General features: G+C 47.6%; 1 protein-coding gene across 2 annotated transcripts in view; it reads left to right on the top strand.

The window, feature by feature from the left end:
* ECE2 (endothelin converting enzyme 2) overlaps positions 1 to 25411 on the top strand; it is a 48796-nt gene that overhangs the window by 9991 nt on the left and 13394 nt on the right. For both annotated transcript variants that reach the window (XM_083442094.1, XM_083442095.1), the window contains exons 2-13: positions 960 to 1046; positions 5318 to 5465; positions 7264 to 7479; positions 8576 to 8700; positions 9761 to 9907; positions 10274 to 10339; positions 15072 to 15260; positions 19874 to 20016; positions 21950 to 22064; positions 22849 to 22959; positions 23665 to 23763; positions 24173 to 24250. In XM_083442094.1, coding sequence (XP_083298220.1) covers positions 960 to 1046; positions 5318 to 5465; positions 7264 to 7479; positions 8576 to 8700; positions 9761 to 9907; positions 10274 to 10339; positions 15072 to 15260; positions 19874 to 20016; positions 21950 to 22064; positions 22849 to 22959; positions 23665 to 23763; positions 24173 to 24250 — 1524 coding nt within the window. The remainder of the gene's footprint in view (positions 1 to 959; positions 1047 to 5317; positions 5466 to 7263; positions 7480 to 8575; positions 8701 to 9760; positions 9908 to 10273; positions 10340 to 15071; positions 15261 to 19873; positions 20017 to 21949; positions 22065 to 22848; positions 22960 to 23664; positions 23764 to 24172; positions 24251 to 25411) is intronic.

Here is a 25411-nt window from a genome sequence, read left to right as displayed (position 1 = left end):
TAAGAGTGTGAAACGTCTGTCAGGAGAAAATGTGGCAACCCTGCATTTCTAGAGTAGACAGACCTGTGCTGTTCTTGCTGTTTCCCCACACATCTGCATTTTCAGTTGTGAATTATTCCTTGAAATCGTGGGATTCTAGACCAGGGGTAAGCAACCTAAGGCCCGTGGGCCGGATGCGGCCCAATCGCCTTCTCAATCCGGCCCACGGACAGTCCGGGAATCAGCGTGTTTTTACATGAGTAGAATGTGTCCTTTTATTTCAAATGCATCTCTGGGTTATTTGTGGGGCCTGCCTGGTGTTTTTACATGAGTAGAATGTGTGCTCTTATTTAAAATGCATCTCTGGGTTATTTGTGGGGCATAGGAATTCATTCATCCCCCCCCCCCAATATAGTCCAGTCCACCACATGGTCTGAGGGACGGTGGATCGGGCCACAGCTGAAAAAGGTTGCTGACCCCTGTTCTAGACCCATTAAGATTTGCATTCCTTCAGCTGAACAAAGGGGTTTCAAAACAGAATAGCTGAGTGTGAAAGGAGATATCCCGTGGACAAAGGCACTCAGAGCTCAGCTGCGCTTCAAGATGTGCCATGCATTTCATCACGGGAAATTAAGTTGCAATCCAATATGCAAAAGCTTGTTTTAACGAACACCGGGGGGGGGGGGGTGTGTGTGTGAATCTCAAGCCCAGAATTTAATGCCAAGCAAGTGTCATATAGGCTTGGTTATGTGCACTTCAGAGTTCCCTTGACAGAGAACCCCCTAATTAAACTACAACTCCCAGGGTTCCTTTGGTGAAGACTGGACTATGAATGGCATCGTGTTGGCAGCAGTGCCGACGGAACCTTAATAGAATTGGTGCCTCCTGCAAGCCTGAGAGTCGGGCCTGTTAATTTTTCCAGCAATTAGCGTTTCTCTCTCTCTCTCTCTCTCTCTCTCTCTCATGCTTTCCCTCTTCAGATGGCGGAGTATAAGCGAGCTATGTTTCAGGACGACGAAGCAGCAGACACGGCCGGAGATGGAAGCATCTCTCCTGACAGCGTAGAGGTAGGGTAGACCGGGCCTTTCCCAGGTGGTTGAGCAATCTGTGCAAGGCTCTTGGAGAGCATCCCTGCGTCGTCCCAGAGGACTTGCCCCTGCTGCCGCCTGGCAGCACAATTACTACATTAAATTAATAATAAAGGCATTGTCTCTGCTGCCTACGTAATTACCGTACCAAAGCCAGTTGCCGAGCCCGAACGGGGGGGGGGGGTAGGAGATAGATGAGCAAAAAGGCTATTTCTAAAGGGAAGGGAAGCTCTTTCGAAAGAGCTTGCGTAAAGGACACAGGCAGCAGCTTTGCCAAAACCTTTCATTGCCCTCCAAAGTCACGGATATTACCAGTGATTTATGATTATGCCTTTAATCCTCAAGAGAATCCAGGGAGATTTGTCTTATGGGGCAAATTTAATAGTCTCAGCTACAATGATCTTATTTTGGATGATACGGTTGCTTATGTATGAAATAATTAAAAACCAGATGGGCGTGATAAACTGCATTTAAGGTACAGGTAACTTCAGAGCAGGCATGGGAGGGAGGGAGGAAGACAGATAGACTTTTTTTAAAAGGCAACTGTAAAAACTACTGGGGGGAAATAGCGTGAACATTTTTAAATGCCACTCCTAAACGCATTTGCTAGCTCTGTTGAAATCAGTGGGGCTTACTTTTGAGTAGACATGCACAGGATTGTGTAGTAGATCGTCGTTGGGATCCAGAAAAGGTAGCACCACACATACTGTAATTGTCTCATGGTGCCCAGAAAAGCTATACACTTGTATGAAATTTGGAAGAAATTGGGGTGGAAATATAATTTATTATCTTTAAACTAATATTATTTTTTAAAAAAAATAGATTATGTATGGAGGTAAAGTTTATGTGTTAGGGTTTTTATTAAAGCTTTTCATAATAGTAGGTGCTGCCTGATGAGCCTGGATAGCTCAGTTGGTTAGACCATGGTACTGATAACGCCAAGGTTGCAGGTTCAATCCCTGTATGGACCAGCTGCATATTCCTACATTGCAGGGGGTTGGACTAGATGATCCTCAGGGTCCCTTCCAACTCTACAGTTCTGTGATTCTGTGATAATATGGTAAGGTATAGAAAACAAGAGACAAAGGCAAAAACAGGGGAAAAAAAGGAAAGGAAAAGAAGCAAGAAAAAGAAATGAAAGAGAGAAGAAAAGGAAAAGAAGGGAAAGGGAAAGCGAAAAGAAGCAATAAAGAAAGATAAAAAGGACTGCCGTTTTCCCATCTACCGGTTACATAAATAAAAGTTATTTAAGAGGTTTATGACAGGCTTTTGCCATATTAAACTTCAGTGGTCAGGAGCTGTCTACCTCTGATTATGGGGTGCTGGGGGCAGTTCACAGAGGACTCTTGCCTCCCACATGACTCTGCCTGTGAAGTTCCCACGGTTCTGGCCTAGCTTTCCACAACCTGGTGCTCTCTATAGGTTTTTGGACTCCATCTCCCATCAGCCTCAGGGAGAATGGTCAATGCTCAGGGTTGACCATCATCCAGCAACATCTGAAGAGCACCAAATTGGTGGCAGCTGGTCTGGTCACTATTAGAGCCAGAGATTAATCTTTGGGATGATCCAATAAAGGCAGTTCTTACATTCTTATTCCTCCCCTTTTTATTTACACGTTCCAGGACTAAACCCTGGAATTTGAAACAAGGACTGTGCCTGAGCCCTAAGGCAGCGGTTCCCAAACCTTTTCCCCATGGATCACTTGAAAATCGCGGAATGTCTTGACAAACCATTTAATAGGTTTTTTGGCTTGTTGTAGCAATTGCAGTGCACTATGCCTGATGTTGTTTGCTTTTCAATTGTATGTTTAGCGCTTCTTTATTTCTTTGTATTTTGTCCTATTGCAATTTGAATTCAAACGGTAGTCCCAAGACAATACAGCCTAGGCGCTAAAAGAAGCAGTACAAATGCAATTAAAAATCTATGTGATTATTTAATGCGACAGAAATGTGCCATTTCCTGGTTTCAGCAACAAATTCACAGACGCGCCACAGACCACTTGAAGGAACCTTATGGAGCATTGGTGGTCCACAGACCACAGTCTTTGAGAACCTCTGCCTTAAACCTTGTCTACAGGAGTTTTTCCACCTCTCTTTCAGAGGTTTTATGTGCATTCATTTAATGCACCTGATACTCAAATGGTACATTGCTTCTGTTCATACCGGCATCGTATGTGAGGGTTGCTCACAGAGGAAGGAGATGGTTGGTCTGCTTCAGACATCACCAACATACCCCTCCAACGAAAGGGTATATGTGCACTGCGTTGAACCCCAGCAATGCAGCAGTGGCCTTCTCGGTGGCCGCTCCCAGACTTTGGCTCTCCCTCCCTGGAGACACCAGACAGACTCCCTCCTTGTAGTCCTTTTGCCGGCAGGTGGAGACTTCCTTGTTCCAACAGGCTGTTGGGAACTGACTCTTTTTATTGAAAGGGCTGGTGCTGCACTGTTTTTATTGTACAGTCATACCTCAGGTTACAAATGCTTCAGGTTGCGTTTTTTTGGCTTACGGACCCACCGAAACCCAGAAGTCCCGGAACGGATTACTTCGGGTTTTGGGGGTCATGCATGCGCTTTGTGCATGCGCAAAAGTGCTGAATTGCAACCCACTCATGCGCTGCTGCGCTGCTGCGCTGCTGTGGGTTGCGAACGTGCATCCCGCATGGATCACGTTCGCAACCCGAGCATCCACTGTAATCATTTGTAAGTTTTAAACAGGTTGTGGGGTTTTTTTGGGGTATGCATATAGTTTTGATTCTATCCATGTTCCATTGTTTTTTAATTATTGTTTTTATCTGTAAGCTGCCTTGAGTCCTATGAGGGGAAAAGGCTGGGTATGGAATGATGATGATAGGGCAGGGGGATCTATTATTCAATACATTTATTCAGAGCTCTCTGCCAGTATTTCTTCTTCCTCTTCTTCTTCTCTCTCTCTCCCCCTCTCTCATTTCAAAAGGCAGCATTGATCCTGCAACGCACTGTAGGTCTACAACCCACCAAATGAAGATTAGCTCTTTAGCTGTGGACGCCAAGGACTGAACCTGGGAACTTTTAACACGCCTGCCCTGCCACTGAGCTATGTCCCCTCCAGAAAAAGGGATGGCAGACAACTTGCCCCATTCCTGGAGAGGCCTTAGCCCATGTGTGCTCCCTGGCAGTGATGGGCCACCAACATGCAGGACCTGGGAACTTCCTTATACTGAGTCAGACCATTGATCCATCTAGCTCAGCATTGTCTACACTGACTGGCAGTGACTCTCCAGGGCTTTAGGCAGGAATCATAGAATTGTAGAGTTGGAAGGGTCCTCCAGGGGCCATCTAGTCCAACCCCCTGCAATGCAGGAGTCAGCCAAAGCATTCCTGACAGATGGCCATCCAACCTCTGCTCTGCTTAAAAACCTTCAAGGAAGCAGAGTCCACCACCTCCCAAGGGAGTCCGTTCCACTGTTGAACAGCTCTTACAGTTCTTCCTGATGTTTAGTCAGAATCTCTTTTCTTGTAACTTTTGGTTCGAGTCCTGCCCTCCAGAGCAGAAGGAAGCAAGCTTGTTCCCTCTTCCACGTGACAGCCCTTGAGATATTGGAAGATGGCTATCATACCTCCTCTTTTCCAGGCTCTACATACTAGCTCCTTCAACCTCTCCTCATAAGGCTCATAAACCTCATAAGGTTTCCAAACACTTGATCATCTTGGTTGCCCTCCTCTGCACACCTTCCAGCTTGTCAATATCCTTCTTAAATTGTGGTCCCCAGAACTGGAGACAGTATTCCAGGTGTGGTCTGAGCAAGGCAGAATAGAGTGGGACTATGACTTCCCTTGATCTGGACACCATACTTCTGTCGATGCAGCCTAGAAGAGCATTAGCTTCTTTGCTGCTGCATCACACCGATGACTCTCCCAGTCCTCCCTGGAGACACCAGGGATCGAACCAGAGACCTTCTGCTTGCAAAACAGAGGCTCTACCACTGAGCTGGGGTCCTTTCCCCTAGCAGAGCAGTCCAGGGATGCATGCCAGCAGTTCCAGCCCTTGAGATCAGAGGTCTTCAAGCGGAGGCAGGGCAGAGGGATGTTTTCCTGTGCTGAGCAGAGAGTTGGGCTTCCAAGGCCCCTTACAACCCTGATGCAATGATCTGTCCGAGGCTCTGCTGTCTGTGGAGACAGTTCACTTCTCCAGCTGATTTTAATAACCCGTCCCACCTCTCCTTGCCCTTTTCTTCTTTTCATTTCCTGGTTCCATTTTTGCTCCCTTTACAGGTGGGCTTCAGGAAAAGCGATGGCCCCCTGCTGAGTCGCCTGGGCTCCCGAACCCAACTCAAGCTGGTGCTCTGTGCCGTCTCTCTCTTCGTGGTATTACTGCTGCTGCTGAGTTCGGTCATTGCCATGGGTATCCAGTACAGTAAAGGTAGGTGAGGTGGTCTCAGGAACTGGGCAGAGGATGAAGGGTGGAGACCGTCTCCCCAGCCTGACTCTTCCAGAGAAGAAGACAGTTCAGAATTACAACAGAGGGTTGAGGGAGATCACAGCTCAGAGGAAGACGAGGTGGAAAGTTGGGAGATAATGGGAGTGGAGGAAGAGGCAGCGCTGGAGCAGCTGGCTGACAGGACCCAGCAGGCCTTAAAAGTAGGAGAGCAAAGCGCCCTCAGCGCCACCTGTAAAGAGATGATGAATGAAGAAGTGGGAGAGGATGGGATGGAATATTTACTCACGACAAGAGGCTACATTCCAAAGCCTCTCTCTGTAAATGCAGTCATACCTCGGGTTACAGACGCTTCGGGTTGCACGATTTTGGGTTGTGCACTGCGCCAAACCCAGAAATACCAGAACGGTTACTTCCAGGTTTCGGGGCTTGCGCATGCGCAGAACCGCTAAATTGTGCTTTGCGCATGCGCAGAAACGCCGAATCATGACTCGTGCGTGCTCAGACGCGCGGGTCGCAGGTTGCAAACACTGCAGGTTGCGAACGTGCCTCCCACATGGATCACGTTCGCAACCCGAGCATCCAATGTATTGAATAAAAGCAGATGATGAGGACTTTCCCTTGTCTTATCCGTTCCTGGCAACCTGCCGTGGGGGCTGGTTCCTCTGCCGACGGTCAGTTGGTGTGGCCACAGTGGACTTGAGCATCCTCCACGAGCCGCATATCACCCTCCACCCCATTTGGACCTGCAACAATTAAACATCCCGGGTCTGCTGGGAAGCACAATGGCAAGGGGCAGGTACAGAAACTGAGTGCATGGGAGGGAGAGCTGCAAGATTATTCCTTTAAGCCAGGGGATTTTGAACCACCTACGTTCAGGGATTCTTTTGGACATTAACCTTTCCGCTGAGGAATCTGCGCAGCTGCTTCCTGCTGCAGGAAAAACACCGCCCTCTTTGTTCAGGGTTACGGGTCAGACCTGTCCGTACTATTAATATTTATTTATTTGCAGGTCTTTAAGCCTCTTTGAAATTAAGAGTTACTGGCTCTGTGTATAATAACAAAAATAAGATAGGAAAGATCACAACTCAGTAAACTAAAGGCAATAAAAGCATTTCTACTATTGAAAGTGTCTTTAGTTGCCATCTGCGTGCTTGTCTCATTTCAGCTGGTAACTGAGTCCAGAGGGCTTGGAGCTGCAACGCTAAAAAGCCAATTTCTAGTGCATAATAGTTATTGATACAGCATGATTAGTGTGCACGGCACTTCCAAGAGGACGGGTTCCTGCCCTGAGGAGCTTACAATCTAAAATTCAGCGCAGGGAAACAACAGCTAAAGGGGAGGGAATGGAGTCTGGAGCAATTTATGTCTGCTTCATTTGTACATGCTTAGGCTGAGTTGCTGTTGCAACCAAGCGACCACCGTGAAGTGGCTGTTAATTGTAGGGGGCAATTGGCAAAGGTGGTCTTTGGAGCAGGGCTGGCTATAACCTTTTCACCACTGGGCCACACCTTTTGGCATCTGTGGCATCGTTTGTGGTGGCACATTTTTGCCTGGGCCAAAGTAGAGCTGAGCCACCCGTGGTAAATCATCGCTGCCCCCTTGCCGTTGTGCCCTGGGAATCCTCACAATGCAATGCATGGCCGTGCCAGGACTTCCTCCCCTCCCCCCATGGCACAGACACATGGCGAGTGCTCTTCCAAGTTATGGCAAGGGCTGAAGAAGGAGGTCTTCTTTCTCGGTGAGGCATGCTGCCCGATGCTTGTTTGTGTGCTCCTTCCAGATCCCTCGCACACCACTTGCCTGACTGAAGCTTGCATCATTGTGGCTGGCAAAATCTTGGAGGCCCTGGACCGAGAGATCAACCCCTGCGACGATTTCTACCAGTACGCATGTGGGGGCTGGATCAAGCGGAATCCACTGCCCGACGGGCGTTCCAAGTGGAGCACCTTCAACAGTATCTGGGACCAAAACCAGGCCATCATGAAACACCTGCTAGGTGAGGTGCTCCTTCACACACACACACACACACACACACACACACACACACACACAATCTCTCTTCTCTGAGCCACCTTTTAATTTCAGCATTGGAGAAGGAAGGTCCCTTTTATGGCAGCTGGTTTACTGAGCATCTGTCCTGACTTGTTTTTGCAAAGAATGCAGGGTTCTGCCTTATTTACTGAGCACTAACTTTGATCTGTTTGGGAGGTTAGCGGATATTGGGCCAAGCAAATGTTATCCCATACTTTGCAGTGCATTTCCCCAGAGTCTGATGCGGGGTGGGGGGGTGGTTAGAGGGGGGGGGGGGAGTGAGTTTGTTGCACAAGAGAGCCAAACCTTTAATTGAGCAACCTGAATTGCACACACCTCGGACCATTTTACGCACATTCCAATTGATGCGCCATCAAGTGGGTCCTTTTGGACTTGGAAAAGGGCAGGATGGGGGGCGTAATGGGGTTGGGGGCACTTAAGCACATTCCGCTGATGTGCACGGGGGCCAGGAACATCCACACCAGATGGTTGTTGCATGCATTATATTTGTATCCCAGCCTTTTCCCCCTAGGAGCTCAAGGTGTGATAAGCAATTCTCCCCCTCTCCATTTTAGCTCCACAACAACCCTGTGAGGTAGGTTTGGCTGAGAAACAGTGACTGGCCCAGGGTCACCCAGTGGGCATCATGGCTGAGTGAGGGATTAAACCCTTCTCTCCCAGGTCCTAGTCCAGCCCAGCACCAACCATTACACCACACTGGTTTCTGGTAGGTTAGACCATGTTGCGCCAAGCAGTTATTCTTCTGTACCTCCTAGTGCATTTTCCTGCCACTTCCCTTCTTGCAAGAAAAGTTTGATTTTTGCAGAGAAGGAACTGGTTCGTTGCGCAAGTGCTCCAAATCAACTTTGATTGCAGGATCTGGATTTGCTGGTATGTGACTGAATCCTGCCCCAAAATAGTGGCAACTTGGAAGTGCCGGTCCCCCACCCCAAGCATTGGAATATCTTGAGAAACTGTAGGAAACAGGTGCCTCGTTCTTGGCGCCTTCAGGTTGACCAGCGCTTGCAACTCCCTCATCAACCGTGTGCTTTCCTTGGCAGAGAATGCAACTTTCAACTCCAGCAGCGAGGCAGAGAGGAAGACCCAGCGCTATTACTTGTCTTGCCTTAAAGAGCAGAAGATTGAGGAACTGGGCTCCCAGCCGTTGATGGAGCTCATTGAGAAGGTGAGCCTGGCCAGGGAAATGGGTGCAAGCAGAATGTACAGAGAAGGAGGGAAGGTCTCAGTCCAGCACGTGAGAACTGGCCCTTTTTTTTACTCCTGCCACTGGGCTGGGCTGGGTATGAAGTCAATGAATGGCAGTTGCCATGTTAGCACCAAAAGAAGGATAGAAGAAATGGGAACTCTCCCTGCGTTAGTTGCTTTTGCAGCAAAAACTACAAAGTTTAATCATTATGGCCTAAGCTTTATAGACTAGACTTCATCAGATGCCTGAAGTGTACTCTTGAGTTGCAGTTGTGTGTGTGTGTGTGTGTGTGTGTGTGTGAACACACACACAAACACGCACAAACAGAGTGGGATGAAAGTGAGGAAATGAAATGTGAAAAGTGCAGACAGTGACAAGTCAGTTAGAGCTCAAATGGATCCAAACAGCAGCAGATGCAAAATTCACCCTCCTGGGAATCGCTGCTTTCATTTCTAGTTGTCAGAGGTCCAGGAGAAAAACATTGGGAAGGAGAGGCAGAATTTAGTGAAATCACAGAAGCCAGAAAAACGAGGCAGGGGAGGATTTGCAGGAGCTTGGGTTGTTAGCAACTTGCATAGCGCTTTCCTTCTTGTTACTAGAGATTATGAAATGACTATTTAAGAAATTTGTATACCATCATTTGCCCTACAAAGTCCAGGGTGGTGAACAAGAAGTGTAAACAATTAATCACACAAAGCTAAAATATCTAAAATAAAATCCATAATATTAACAATAAAACGAAGCAGCAAGTAACAACATGCAGCAAGTTAAGGAAAGACACTCTTTAAAATGCCAGGCGATATTATTATTTTTAATCTTAGCATGGGGCAGAAAAAATGGAAATGCCGGTGTCATTTGGGCTGGGCATTCCGTATGCAGGATGCCATTGCCTTGCATTGCACACTTCTGATGAAGGAGGCACTTATAAAAGAACTTCAGCAGGTGATCTCAAAATGCAGGCAAGATGCTGGTGGCAATTTCTCTCTTGTTCACCTTACTCTCTGCATCCTCCTTCCCTTCCCCCACCCCCAAAATCCAGATTGGAGGCTGGAACATCACCGGCCCATGGAATCAGAGCAACTTCATGGAAGTCCTGAAACTGGTATCGGGAACGTACCGGGCTTCTCCATTCTTCACCGTTTTTGTGGGTGCTGATTCCAAGAGCTCCAACAGTAACATCATCCAGGTAAGCCCCGCTACCTGAGAGAGCATTTCTGTGCAAAAGGAGCTTGGAGGAGGGGAATCTCTGTCGGCATCCTGATCTCATCAGGAACCACCGTAACTCCATAGCAGAGCCTCTGCTTTGCATGCAGAAGGTCCCAGGTACAGCCCCCCAGGTGGGGCTGAAAATGTCCTCTACCTGAAACCTGGGAGAGCTGCTGCCAGTCTGTGTAGACAGCACTAAGCTGGATGGGCATATGATCTTACCTGCGCAAGGCACCTTCCTTATCTCCCTCTCCTGTGCTATAGGGAGCTAGAAGGAGCTGTAGGGGAAGCGAAGGGCTGGGTGTTCTGCCGCATAGACTCACTGGTTCCCTTTTGTACACGGCAGCTGGACCAGTCAGGGCTTTTCTTACCATCGCGGGATTACTACCTGAACAAGACAGCCAACGAAAAGGTAAGGTGGTCGCAGTCCACACTAGGTACCAACCCCTGCCTCTCACTTTGGGTCATGCACACTTCCACTGCTTTCGCCTGGAGAAACCTTCTCTTTACTGGTGAATGAACACCAACCAGTTTTTCTGTGGTTCAACACTCATTCCAATTCAATGGTAAACAGTGAGTTTCCCCGGGGAAAGTGGTAGGGAGCACAAAAAACCGCTTGGGCCCATGCCTAGGAAGCACATGACAAGCGCAAAACCTCTTGGATCCATGTTTTCTAGGCAGAGGGAAAACTGAAGGGTGGATGAGCCCTCACTCTCTTGAAAGCTGAGTTCCAGCCACGTCTGGAGGGCAGCCAGTTCTCCGCCAATGCTTTAGTAAATAAATACCACCCTCCCACCGACTCTGAAATGGTCTGCTTTTTGTCATTGCTAGTCACATTTACCAATAAATCCTTGTTCTCCAGCCCAGTGAGCTGCTTGTGCAGTAGGACTCTGCTGGCTCTGTTCAGACCCTGAAAATTATTTTTTTTTTTTGGGGTGGTGCCTCCTTCTTCTACGGCAAGTGTCAAAATGCTTTCTGAGGTGAGGATGGGCGGGACAGACCCCTTTGATTGACATTCTGAATAGCTGCTCATTGGTAGGCATTCCTTTATTGAGTTGGCAAATAAAGCACAGATACTTGAGGATAAGCAGAGATGCCTATTCCTTTCTGTATACCAGGGCTTCTGTGCATGAATATTAGTTTTATTAATATTGATTAGGGCAGAATTTAGTGACGCACCATGACGAATGTTTCGTCTGAGCAAGCATTGCAGCTTGCTAGACAGAGTGACCTCTTCTTTCGTCCCCGCAAGCTGTTCTCCCAACTACCCCCTAGCCAATTTCAGGGAGGGGGGAGGAAAAGCCCCATTGTGCAAGTGGAAGTCCTTAAGGTAAAGGTACCCCTGCCCGTACGGGCCAGTCTTGACAGACTCTAGGGTTGTGCGCCCATCTCACTCAAGAGGCCGGGGGCCAGCGCTGTCCGGAGACACTTCCGGGTCACGTGGCCAGCGTGACATCGCTGCTCTGGCGAGCCAGAACCGCACATGGAAACGCCGTTTACCTTCCCGCTAGTAAGCGGTCCCTATTTATCTACTTGCACCCGAGAGTGCTTTCGAACTGCTAGGTTGGCAGGCGCTGGGACTGAACAATGGGAGCGCACCCCGCCGCGGGGATTCGAACCGCTGACCTTTCGATCGGCAAGCCCTAGGCGCTGAGGCTTTTACCCACAGCGCCACCCGCGTCCCTTAGACAGGTGTTAACTGATGGGGTTGGTTCAGTGAATGCTGCCCTTTAAATATTTATATAGCACCACATGTAAGTACACTGTGCATTTATTATTATATCCCTCCTTTCCTCCAAGGAAGCTTAAAGGAGCACATAGTGTTCTCTCTCCCCCCCCCCCCGCTTCACCCTCACAACAGCCCTGTGAGGTAGGTTAGGCTGAGAGACACTGACCTTCCACAAGTCTCCCAGTGAGCTTCATGGCTGAGTGGGGATTCAAACCCCCAGGACACCACCTGACACTCTTAAGCACTAAGCCACATCGGCTCTGCAAAGGTCAATGCTTTACAAAGAACAGGTGTGTGACAAGTCCCTGCCCCAGGGAGATTACTATCCAAAAATAGACACAAGAAGCCAGCAGAAGGAGGAAAGAGAAACGGAAGCAGCAGCAAATAGGGAAAGAAAAATGGGACCATAAACAGAATCATAAAATCATAAACAGAATAATAAAATTGTACAATTGCAGAGTTTGAAGAGTCATCCGTCCCATCCCCTGTCTCAGCTAAAGCATCCATGACAGATGTGTGGGACTCATCTGACCATTGGCCATGTGGCTGATGGGAGTTGGGGCCCAACAAAATCTAGAGGGCCGCAGCTTCCCCCTCCTATCTTTCACAATTTGACAGGTGAGATATTGTCAGTGGCCTGCCTTGTTGAGCATCAAGCAAAGCTGTGAGTGTTGCAAACTTCAGCTGGTACAGCTAGATGATTAACTGGGACTGTGTTCATGGTATCCCTTTAGAGTATATTCGAAGAACATTTCTTTCTCCACCACCCCTCAAAGAATTCTGGGCCCTGTTGTTCTCTAACGGCTTCTGGGAACTGTAGCTCCCTGAGGGGTAAAATTACAGTGCCTAGAATTATTTGGCGCTTTGAATGTGCTTTAAAAGTACGGTGTGTGCACAGATCTCTGCGCATGGAATGTAGTTAAAACTACGTTGGCGGTGTTAAAACAGCCCTGCTGGCTTCCAGTATGTTTTCACACACAATTTCAGAAATGCTGGTTTTAACCTTTATAGCCATTTCAAGCTTAGGAACTGGGAATCTGAAGGAAGCCCACAATCCTGCCCGGGTGCTGGAGGTTGGGAGACTGCTATTAATGATTATTTTATTATTGCGCTGCCTGTTCTTATGCTTGTTCTTATGTTTGTATTATTGATTCTCCGTAAAATGCATTCTTAATGTTGCACGCTGCTCTGGAATCTTTCGATAAAGGGTGGTGCCATATATAAATTGAATAAATCATCATCATCATCTGTGGAAGCTATTCTATCAGTGCCCTTAATGTCAGGGCAGAGGTGGGTGGCAGCAACAGATTGGTGGGGCTTTTCAGTTTATGAAACACCCTCCCTGAGAAATTTGCCTGCTGTCAGTTCCATTCCATTCTAGGCACCAGGTCAAAATAAGTATTTTTACCTGGGATTTTAATTGAGCACCGATGGCGACGGTTATGCTGCTGCTGAGCTTGTTTCCTGCAGCGTTTTATGGGCATTTCACCTGGTTTTATGCTGCCTTGTGCTGATTCTTTAAAAAACCATTATGCTTTATGGTTTTGATGTTTTGGGAGCTTGGTGTGAGTTTTTTTGTCACCTTGAAGCAGCCTTGTGAATTTTTGGCTATATTGAAAGATGGTAGAACAGGTACTTTAAATAGAGAAATAAATGCTGTCTAGCATGTCTCAGCAGCTATCAGAAGGTAGAAGCTTGCTTTAAGCAAACAAACAAACTGCTTAGATTCTCTGGCTGGGGCAGAGATTCTGTGCCCAAACAGAACTGTAGCAGCAGCATTATTATTGTTATTATTGTTATTGTTATTATTAATTATTATTATTAATAATAATAATAATAATAATTTCTGTACATTTCAAGGTAAATTAAATGGAAAAGATAGGTGTGAAGAGAAAGGGAATTGATGCAGAGGCCAGGACAACTGGTGGGGAACTCAGCACAGCACTTTGGTCCATCCCAGGGGTCTCCCTCACCCCTCATGGGCCAAGTGTGACAGGTGGGTAACTCCGCCCACCTGCCAATCACACCTGATGTCACAATGACATCAGGTGACTTTTCTTTTTGCCTGCAAGGGCCTTCAGAAGCCCCTTTCAAAGCACCGGCTTCAAACATGACAATCATCCAACTGGCGGAGCCTGCAAGGACCTCTGGTAAGGGTTGGGCAATAAAGCGTTTTGCAAACACTGACAGCTTGGAGGCCCACCCCCCAGATGTTTTCATAGCAGAGAGAAGATGCTTCGAGAAGCACCTCTGATTGCTCACTGCTGGAGGCAGCCATGTGCAGAAACGAAAATAATTTTATAGCATTATTATTATTGTTATTATTTTATTAACATTTCACATGTGTTTAAAGTGCTTGACTTGTGTTATTCAGAGGTAATCTTTACAACAGCCCTGCAAGACAAGACAGTGTTGGTGGAGGTGGAGGCTGTTGATTCAGAGCAGTTTGCCTGAGCTCACCTAGCAAGCGCATGGCAGGGGCAAGATTCAAACTGGTGACTTCCTCATTCATAGCTCCATCTCTTTAGCCTCCTGCACTGCACCAGCATAGATCCTCATTCCACCCCCCACAGCTCCTGACACTTCAGTCCCAAACAACAAAAGATTTAAGTTTTAAAAGATTTCAGTTTTGGAGGTGTGCCATCATTCCTCATCCTGGTGAAAGGAGGAGAACAAGTTTTTGAAGTGGAGATTTTTATCCCAGACATTAGAATCATAGAATCATAGAGTTGGAAGAGACCACAAGGGCCATCGAGTCCAACCCCCTGCCAAGCAGGAAACACCATCAGAGCACTCCTGACATATGGTTGTCAAGCCTCTGCTTAAAGACCTCCAAAGAAGGAGACTCCACCACACTCCTTGGCAGCAAATTCCACTGTCGAACAGCTCTTGCTGTCAGGAAGTTCTTCCTAATGTTTAGGTGGAATCTTCTTTCTTGTAGTTTGGATCCATTGCTCCGTGTCCGCTTCTCTGGAGCAGCAGAAAACAACCTTTCTCCCTCCTCTATGTGACATCCTTTTATATATTTGAACATGGCTATCATATCAACCCTTAACCTCCTCTTCTCCAGGCTAAACATGCCCAGCTCCCTTAGCCGTTCCTCATAAGGCATCGTTTCCACCTGCATTGCATTGGGAGTGTGTGTGTGTTTTTAATATGTGCAGTTGTTTTCATTGCTTTGTGGGATTGCTTAGGGATCTTTCATGTGAAGAGATTCATTAATAATAGCAATAAGGTTGGGGGAGACAGTGGCAGCCTAAAGCTCCTTAGCTTCCATAGTTTGAAAAAGGTGCTGGATAAGATAAGAGCTGAGCGGGGAGGAAAGGTGGCCTGTTGTTGCTGCTGTCGCCTTTTGTTCTCCTTGGCTGGCGAAATTTCCTGGAATCACCCAGGTGCTTTGCACCCTCTCTGGCAGGTGCTGGCTGCTTACCTGGACTACATGGTGGAGCTGGGGATGTTGCTGGGCGGGGCCAGAGCTTCTACGGAAGAGCAGATGCAACAGGTGCTGGACCTGGAGACCGAGCTGGCCAACCTCACCGTCCCCCAAGACGAGCGGCGGGACGATGAGAAAATTTACCACAAGCTGAACATCGCCGGGCTGCAGGTGGGACCTGCCTGGATAAGGCCCTGGGGAGGAGCGGATCTGGCGGGGAGGGGTCTTGTTCAGTCTCTTGGTTTGGTCCTGACTCTAAATGGGATTCTTTGGCAGCTGGGGACATCTTGCGTAATTTGAGCAGAGAGACGTGGGGTCATTCCTTGGGCCAGTGATGGCTAGCCTGCGGCCTTCCAGGCACTGTTGCTGGAGGTGTGGCCAGCAACCAGGGCTGCTGGGAGTTGTAGTCAACAGCCTCCTGCCCTGCCAGTCCCAAAGGGCTGTTGGAAAAACGCCCTGGGAAGACTGCCAACGTCCCAGTTCTTTGGAGCGTCTCTCCGGTGGTCCTCTCTGGTTGTAAATCTCCCTCAGTCCAGAGAGACCGGTAATAAGCGACCCTTCTCTCCTGAAAAGAGCACGCCAGTCTTCTGGTATATCACAGCAGAAGAAAGACTCAGTCGTAGTTCTAAACTACTTCATTTACAGTCTTATATACATCAGACTCCATCAGTACATCTGTGCTCTCTGAACACCAGAACTGCGACACTTATAGAAGTGAAACCAACTTCCAACAGTACTCAGAAGGAAGAGATAAGACAGACTCTCAGACTCTCTCAGACACTCACATGATATACACAAAACATAGTACCCTCCACTGGAGCAGCTTGGATACATAAAAATCCTAACAAGGGCATCATCCATCCTGTTAGTAAGCATTCCGCCAGCTGAGGCTTGTGGGCAGAGGCTGGATGGCTGCCTCTCAGGGATGCTGCAGCAGTGGGTCTCCTGCCTCAGCAAGGAGAGTTGGATTTGAGAGCCTCTAAGGTCCCTTCTCTGTGATTTTTGGAGACTGCAGTTGTGTTGTGCAGGTGCTTTGGGAGGTTCCCCAGACCTATAGGGGCAGATAGAGGGGCATATAGCAGTGCCTTCAAAGGCCCCAGCCAACCAGCTTTTCCTCTCTCCTTCCCTTGCAGTAGCACCCTCTTCTCCCACCTTCCTCCTTCTCCCTCATCCTGGTTTCCTGCAGCCTCCTTAACAGAGAACCAGCTTTTGTTGCATAAGCAAAGACCTCACTGCACAGGCGGCAGCCAACACCGTCATCAGACCCTTCATTAGGATTCCATCTCCGTGCCGCTATTCAGCCGCTGTGAACGTCACGCCCAGGAGCCTGGCTAGCTGATCGGCATCCCAATGAGCCCAGAGTTGCAGCTATGATGCTGAGGCTGGCCCCCAGGTCCTCCTCGGATGCAGTTCTGCTCCTGGAGGCAAGAGGGTTGTGTTCGACGTAAGCGCACCAGCGCACAGTGTTCCTCCTTGCAGCCATGGGACAATCTCCCCCTTTCCTCCCCTCGTACGCCCTCTGATTCTGAACCGGAGGCTCCCTCAGTCCTCTGGGGCAAATTTGGGGATGGCACATCATCGTCGTTTCATTTGCACGCCGTCTTTGCATGGTTAAAACCAGGCTCAAGGCGGCTTTCAACAAACATGAAACAATATACATAATTGCAAAAGCAGTCGTCAGCAGTAAATGAAACACATCGTCAAGCAAGCGCATGCACACACACACACACACAAAATCAAACAATTTCCACATAATAAGCTCTTAAAACAAAGATACAAACAATTAATATCAATAACAGCAACAACGAAAACCCTAAACAATACTCCAGCCCAAGAGTCTGTTCAGCAGGCTCAGCTTTTGTAGTTGGAGTCAGTCCGGGCACACGCAGAGGGAGGAGCAGGGAGCAAAGTCCCATTGCACCTGTGCTGATCCTTGTGCTATTGCAAATATTTCACTGAGTACTGTACACAGTTCATCCTCCCCACCTACCCCCTTAGGGATCACTGCTTCCCAAAAGGGCCATTGCAGCAAAAATGCAACAGAAATGTTGCATTTATTTATCTGTTTATATCCCACCTTTTTACCCAAGGAGCTCCACCTGGCGTACATGGTTCTCCCCATCCTCATTTAATCTCCCCAACAACCCTGTGAGATAGGTTAAGCTGAGGAGGAGTGACTGGCCCAAGATCACCCAGTGAGCTTCATGTTGAATGAGGATTTGAGTCCTGGTCTCTCCCAGGTCCACGACAACATTCATATCTCACCTTTCCTCCAAGGAACTCAAGCAGTCCTCCCCATTTCCAGTTCATCCTCGCAACAACTCTGTGAGGCAGGTTAGACTGAGAGGCAGCAACTGGCTCTCACTTCCTGCTTGTGGGGTTTTCAGAGGCACCTAAAATAATAGAAAGATCTGCTTTTGTTGTTGTTTAGTCGTTCAGTCGTGTCCGACTCTTCTTGACCCCATGGACCAGAGCACGCCAGGCACTCCTGTCTTCATATAGAAATATATTTATATTTCTATGTGAATATATATATTTCTATATATAATTATAGAAATAGAAAGATCTGCTAGGTCTGACCTGATCCAGCATCCAGGATCTTCTTAGATTTTTATGTACTAGCTAGGGAACTGAAGCATGAATCAGGAAGATCCCAGCCTGAATTTTGTCTCTGCCACTAGTTCACTAAGGCAAGGTCCTCTCAACCAAATAGTGGCGTTGTGGTTAGAGTGTCGGGCTAGGATTTGGGAGACCGGGGTTTGAACACCCCGCTTGGCTACATAAAGCTCCCTGGGTGCTGCTGGGCCAGTTGATGCCTCTCCACCTAATCTACCTCACAGGGTTGTTGCGGGGATTCAACGAGGAGTGGAGAGGACCACGTAAGCCACCTTGAGCTCCATGGAGAATGTGCGATAAAGAAATAATGAATAAACAAATAATAGTGACTCGCCTCGGAAGGTTGCTGTAAGCATTGCAAGCTCTTTTAAGACAAGGGTTGGGCCAGTCACAAGGCTGGCTTAGCTTGTGAAACTCCATATCCCCCCCCCCCAAAAAAACCCCTTGTTTTTGCACCTCTGTCCACTGGCTTCTGGCATTCCCACCCCATTGGGCACAACTGTATTCCTGATGTTTAACTCCCCTATCCTGGCCTCTCACTCTCCCCCCCCCCCCTCAGCTCTGTATTCTGTTCCTCTGCTCCTCTTTGTTCTTCTTGTCCCCCTCCCATCCCTTGGACCTCCCAGTGAAACAGGGAAGCCAACCTTCTTCATCACTCATTGGTTGCCAAGCAACTATTTGCCATGGCAACACGGAGAGAGAGAGAGACAAATAAAATCTGATTGTAGAAGTGTCACTTCTGGGAAGTCCAGAGCTGGATTTGGTCCCTGGGGGAAAGGAACCAGGAGCCAACAAACTGGTCCCTTGCTATGGGGGGCGGGGGGCGGGTCTGCATCAGGACAGGGCTGTAAACTGAGGCAAGGAAGAGAAATCACTTACTGCTCACTCACGCGCCCAGCATCTCGCTCAGGACTTGGCCCCAGAACTTGTCTTTGGTGCTGGAGCCGATTGCCAGGACATATACAGGACTAATGTGAAGGAAATCAGGCATCATGCAGAGTTCATTTCTGCCACCACCCAAATAATCACGTTTGCAATCGGGCATATGGCAGCAAACCAAAGTGTTGCAGGTAGGGAGCAAGCTTTTGAGTCCTGCAGAACATTAGCCTGGGTTTTGGGCAAAACTGGAAGGGGATGTGTGCCAAGGAGGTGGCTCGGTGAAGTTGCAAAGTTTGTTGCATCTGCACTGCGCATTTAAAGCACGTTTGTACCACTTTTAACATTCAAGGCCTTCCCCTAAAGAATCCTGGGAACTGTAGCTTACGCCCTCACAGGGCTACAGTTTCCAGCACCCGCAGCAAACTACAGTTCCCAGGATTCTTTAGGGAGAGCGATGTGTTTTGAATGTATGCTGCAGATGCATAGGTACCGAGATCCCAAAGGACCAGAAAAAACTGTTCATGTACGCGACAACAGCTGCATGAACGTTACTAGCCCAGAGATGGAAAGAAGGGACAAACCCCGACCAGAGAAGAATGGCAAACTAAGTTGATAGACAACTTGGCAAAATTAACTGGGAATCAAGAAGACAAGATCTTTAAAACAGAATGGGGAAAGTTTATAATGTATATACAAGATTATTGTAAGCAGGTTAAAACCCTGGCAGGATTTTAAATGCGCTTGTAATGTAACAGTATGTATGAATAACTTAGGAAGATAAAAAACTGGAGAAGTAGTGATATGCAGTTAAAAATAGGATTAATAGGGCCCATGGAAGTGAAGGGGGAAAGTCAGGAGATTCAGAATCATCTCGACATTTGGATTCAGAATTGGTTTTGTTGTATGTTTATATTTTTGAAAATCAAATAAAAATTTATTTCATGAAAAAAGAAGAATGTATGCTGCAGATGTGACATAACTTAAGACGGACAGATCACGTTGCAGACGTCATTGGATTAGGCTCTGCTATGCACTAAGGTCAGCTGGGTTACAGATGACGGAGCCCCCGCCAGATGTTTTTAAAATACAGAATTCAGCAGTTACACAGATGCATCTCCAGCCTCCTCTGCTTTTTGGAATATAACTCACAAGGCATGAGTTTCTAGCATCTGCAGAATGGGAGTGAAAAACTGGTCAGAAGGTGTGGCCAACCAGGCAGCCTCACCAGTTCCTTTTCGCTTAAAGCTAAATTTATTTCTAAGTTTTAGGTTTCTTCTTGTTTTCTGCAGGTTCTTGCCCCTGCCATTGACTGGCTAGACTTCATCTCCTACTTCCTCTCACCACTAGAGCTAACCGAGGCTGAGCCTGTGGTGGTTTATGGCAGGGAATATTTGCAGCAGGTGTCCCAGCTTATCAATAACACCGACAAAAGGTACCAGGAGGTGGGGATGCAGCAGGAACACAATGCCTGTGTGTGTTCATTTGTTCGTTTGTGTGTTTCTTCATGCCCAGAAGGCCTGGATGCAATCTGCTCCTGCACCTTGGCTCAGTGGCCTCAGATATATTCTCTGCCTGTAATGCTGGGTACAGAATATTGTGCTGCTGTGAGATTGATTTAGAATATGTTTGAGCAGCCCCGTTCCCAGGGCAGGTGTACAATTTAAAAGAATAAAACACCACAATGGAATTCTATCAGAAAATCCGAAAACAGCAACCTCCATTTGACAAGTCAGGTTGAACCATAGAACAGCAATTAAGGGCTCGCCTGCACTTTTACTTTGACCCTTGTTTTGATCTGATTGTATACCACAGAATGGCCAGTGGTCATAGATGATGGGAGTTGTAGTCTGACAACAAGTGGAGGCCACAGATTTCAGCATCCTTGGTATGCTTTGGTTTTGGCTGAATCAACCTCTGGCGCCTCTGGCGCAGCGGCCTCTTTTAGAATGTGGCAAAGCTCACAGCTCTGTGAGTGTTTACTAGCGAAGGCTCAGGAACCAGATTAGATCGTAGGCAAGGTTTGCAGCTAATGGGGCATTCGTCATGGCTGTTTACAATGCCTGCCCACATATGCACGATGCAAGTGTGTTTTGGCGCTCTACACAGTGGTGTGCCCTTATCCCACGGCAACCCAGCTTTTACTAAACATCAACATACGCTCTGTTTCATTCTACCCAGAGTGCTATTATGTGTCACCTCTTTGTGAAGGAAAAAGCAGCTCAAAAAGGAATTTGCAATGAGTGTGGAGGGGAGCCATGCAAGTAGATTTAGCTCCTTGTACTTAACCATCTCCCCTACACAGGTCCCTTCTCAAACTTTATGCTATTTGCAAACAACAACAACAACCGTAGAAAGCATAATTATTACCTCAACGACCACTTCTCCCCATATCAACCAACCTGGACCCTGTGACCATCACCTGAGGCCCTTCTGTGTGTGCCTCCTCCCAAAGAAGTATAGAGCGTAGCAACATGAGAACAGGGCTTTTTCTTCAGTGGCTCCCCGCTTGTGGAATTCTTTCCCCAGGGAGCCTTTAGGCACCAGGCAATATCATTCCTCTTCTCCCAGTCCTTTGGCTAATTAAACAACCTATGGCTTTCTAAACTTGGGGTGGGGGTGGATATTGTTTTTGTTTGTTACTAAGTTTTGCATTTTTGCGTTTTTATATTGTAAACTGCCCTGTGATCTTTGGATGGAGGGCAGTATAAAAAATACTGTTTTGCATTCCTGTCCTATTCCTCCCCTTCCCCTTCAGTACCCCACATGCATGCAGGCAATGTGAGAAAGCACAATAAATGCTCCCAGATGACTTCTTTACTGAGCACTCCTCCTGATTTGTTTGCAGGGAGATTAGGCAATACCGGCTATTTAATGAGCATTCATTTTTTGATCATTTGCTTGAACGAAAGTTACATGATGATGCATCAAAGCAAGTGTTACCCCATATTTCCCAGTGCATTCTCCCATCGCTTAAAAAATCCGATCTTTTGCGGAAGCAGGTTTTTTGCTCAAGTCTTTCCGATCATCAGTCTCTGTCAGCCCAGTGTAGCCTCTCAGATTATATGAAAATCTGGAGCTTTTGAACCATAGGATTGTAGAGCTGGAAGGGACTGCGAGGGTCATCCAAGTACAACCCCAGGTATCTTTCTTCCAACTTTCCTCAGCATGGTGCAGGTGGCACTTGGGTTTGAGGCATGCAGGTGCCCAGCCCAAGTAGGATCTAAGCCTACAGCTGCACTTTCCCATAGATAAGCAGCTGGGAGGAGAGTGTCTGAGCTTTGCAGAGGGTAGGGAGCACTCCAGCCCATTGGCCACCAATCCTGCATCTCAACTGGGTCCTCTTTTCTTTCTTTTCCGTCTTTGAGCGTCCTGAACAATTACATGATCTGGAACCTGGTCCAGAAGACAGCTTCCAGCCTGGATCAGCGGTTTGAGGCAGCCCAGGAGAAGCTTTTGGAGACCCTGTATGGTACCAAGAAGGTAAGCGAATCTTCCTTTGGGGCTGCATCTAAGGATTGATTTGATTTGTAGGCCTCTGGAGCTGTCGGCACCCCAGGCGTCCTGGTTAGGTAGTATGAGAACCAGCTGCAGCCCACCTAACCAGCTGTTTGTTTGGGGAAAGGCCTGTTGTTTGTTGGGGCAGGATCCTCAGCCAACCAGTGTTTTACAGAGCAACACACACGCCCAGCTCTGCTCCCCCTTACTTACTTATTTTTTATTATTGCATTAATATCCTGCCTCTAAGGATATTTTAGAGTATTAGGTAGATTAGGTGAAGAGGTAAAGGTTAAGATAAAGGTAAAAGGACCCCTGACCATTAGGTCCAGTCATGACCAACTCTGGGGTTGCGGCGCTCATCTCGCTTTATTGGCCAAGGGAGCCAGCGTACAGCTTCCAGGTCGTGTGGCCAGCATGACTACACCGCTTCTGGCGAACCAGAGCAGCGCACGGAAATGCCGTTTACCTTCCCGCCAGAGCGGTACCTATTTATCTACTTGTACTTTGCCGCCAGAGTGGTACCTATTTATCTACTTGCACTTTGACGTGCTTTCAAACTGCTAGGTTGGCAGGAGCAGGGACTGAGCAACAGGAGCTCACCCCGTCTGACCTTCTGAACCGCTGACCTTCTGATCGGCAAGTCCTAGACTCTGTGGTTTAACCACAGCGCCACCCGCACCCCTTAGGTGAAGAGGTACAAGACTCTTAACCACAGCACCACATGGGCTGTCCTACTTATGTCTCGTTCTCTCTCGTTTCTCTGGAGTCCTGCACCCCCCGCTGGCAAACTTGCATCTCCAACACTGATGACACTTTGGGCTTTGCCCTGGGGGCTCTGTTCGTAAAAGCCACCTTCGACCGGCACAGCAAGGAGATTGTGAGTATCCCCAGGCATGTCGACAAAGCTGCCCTCTGTATGTCCCTGCCTTTAACAATACCCCGTGATGACAAGTTCTCCTGTGCATGCGCTGTATGTGGCCCCCTACATATTTTTCTTCCCTGGGAGAAAAGCAGCTGGGGACAGGATGCAGTAGCCACAGCCGGGAAGGGGAGGGTTAAGCAGCTCCTTCCCTCCCCACAACCTGCCACGCTGTCACTCAACCTGAAACCACCTATAGCTGCTCTGCTCATCCTTCTCAGGAAGGATGGAACTTACATGCAGAAACAATCGCGGAACGACATTTAACCTGCAAGGAATCAGTCATTTGTAGAGTTGGAAGGGACCTTGAGGGTCATCTACCCAACATGAGGCTTGAACCCACAACCTTGAGATTAAGAGTCTCGTGCTCCACCCAGCACCAACTCTCTGGAACTCCCTGCCTATTGATATTATGCAGACACCTTCATTGCATTGTTTTCAGCAGCTGCTAACCACTTTCATGTTTGGGCAAGGCTACCCATGGTGCAGAACAACTTCCCAATAGGCTGGTATTCACAGGATGTCCTCACCTGAAGAGCACAGCGATTAATTGGGCGTATAGTGAATGAGACGGTATTCTGGTGATGACAAGCTGGAGATGAGATGAGTGAAGGGGAACACACTGATGCCCTTTCCATAGACTTCTTATGTCTTTTCCTTCAGGCAGAGGACATGATTGCTGAGATACGCACTGCTTTCGAGGAATCGCTGGACCATCTGGACTGGATGGATGAGAAGACGAAACAAGCCGCTAAAGAGAAGGTGCCCCAGATATTTATTTGCTGCCGACTTCGGATTCCTGACAATCATGGCTTTAATTTTTAAAGGAAGTTTCTCGTCCTAATGACTGTGTATTTTACATTATGAGAACTTAGATATGGGAAGGTCCGTGTGGGAGAATGCAGTCCTTCTGATAGGTTGAGCCTAAGCCTCAAGTAGAGCATGAAAGCAATGGCTATCCCTGGTTGTGTCTCCTCTTGCTGTTTGGAGACAGACTACCTCTGAGCATGGAGGTTCCATGTTTGCCAGCCATTGGGAGGTGGCAACTGCAGATTTTACCAGCTGCATGTGGCGCCACCTGCACAGCCTGTTCCCTCCTCCTCACCCCAACCCTTTATTGCAGTTGTGCAGCCTGCAAGCCTCGGCTGCCCATGCTTTCCTTTCTCTGCAGGCTGACTCCATTTACGACATGATCGGCTTCCCGGAGTTCATCCTTGATGACAAGGAGCTGGACGATGTCTATGATGGGGTAAGAGTAATATTCTACAGGCTTTAAGATGTGTTTGTGAGAAGTGGGGGTATTGCTTTGTTTTAACTAGTTGCTTGTGTTTTTGCCTTGTACTGTATTTTATTCTGCAAACTTCCCTGAGATGATGATGATTTGTTCAATTTGTATACCACCCTATACCTGCAGGCCTCGTGAAGGTTCACCACCTGTGAAGAAGGGTGGTATAGTAATTAATTACCTGCATCCAAGTTAGTGGCCATCCTGTGGCAGTGAGTTCCATAGTTTAACTATGTGCTGCATGAAGAAGTCCTTCCTTTTTTCTGTCCTGAATCTTCCAACATTCATTGGATGTCACCAAGTTCTAATGTTAGGAGATCTCTCTCTCTCTCTCTCTCTCTCTCTCTCTCACACACACACACACACAGGTGACCTATAATTCTAAAGAGGACTATTCCATGGTTTCCATTATTTATCATCTGTTTTTTGAAACAGAAATAATCTCCCCTACAAGAGAGATGCAGCAGTCCTGGAGATACTGCCACACATGGTCAATGCATGAAGTCCCTGTTCCATCTCCCATTTCCAAAAACCCATTTAATGTGTAATCCTCAAATAGAGGACTTATCAGATATCAAACATTACACTTGATCTTAGCCAATAGGCTGAGAGGCAATACTGGATTGTCCACAGAGTACCCAGGACTCCTTTTTTTAGTGAATTTTGAACTGTTTAAGAGCAAAAGGTTGCTGCAGGTTGCTCACTGACACATCAGACTAATGACCATTTCCAATTCCAGAAAATATACAGCGACAACATTTCTAATAATAATAATAATAATAATTTATTATTTATACCCCACCCATCTGGCTGGGTTTCCCCAGCCACTCTGGGCGGCTTCCAACAAAATATTAAAATCCAGTGGTCTGTTAAACATTGAAACCTTCCCTAAACAGGGCTGCCTTAAGATGTCTTCTAAAAGTCTGGTAGTTGTTCTTCTCTTTGACATCTGGTGGGAGGCATTCCACAGGGCGGGTGCCACTAGTGAGAAGGCCCTCTGCAGCTAAGCAGCCTCCTGGTGGGCAGTTTGATCTCAAAAGAAGTGTGGGTTTTCTCAGCCTTGTCTATTTCTTGAACACCTGCCTGGCTGCTCTGATAGCCATTGGCCAGATGTCTGCATTATCC

This window comes from Podarcis tiliguerta, assembly GCF_965153285.1.
Source record: "Podarcis tiliguerta genome assembly, chromosome: 5".
Classification (NCBI taxonomy): domain Eukaryota; kingdom Metazoa; phylum Chordata; class Lepidosauria; order Squamata; family Lacertidae; genus Podarcis; species Podarcis tiliguerta.
The sequence above is the reverse complement of the archived record's forward strand: the minus strand, read 5'-3'. Positions and strand labels throughout refer to the sequence as shown.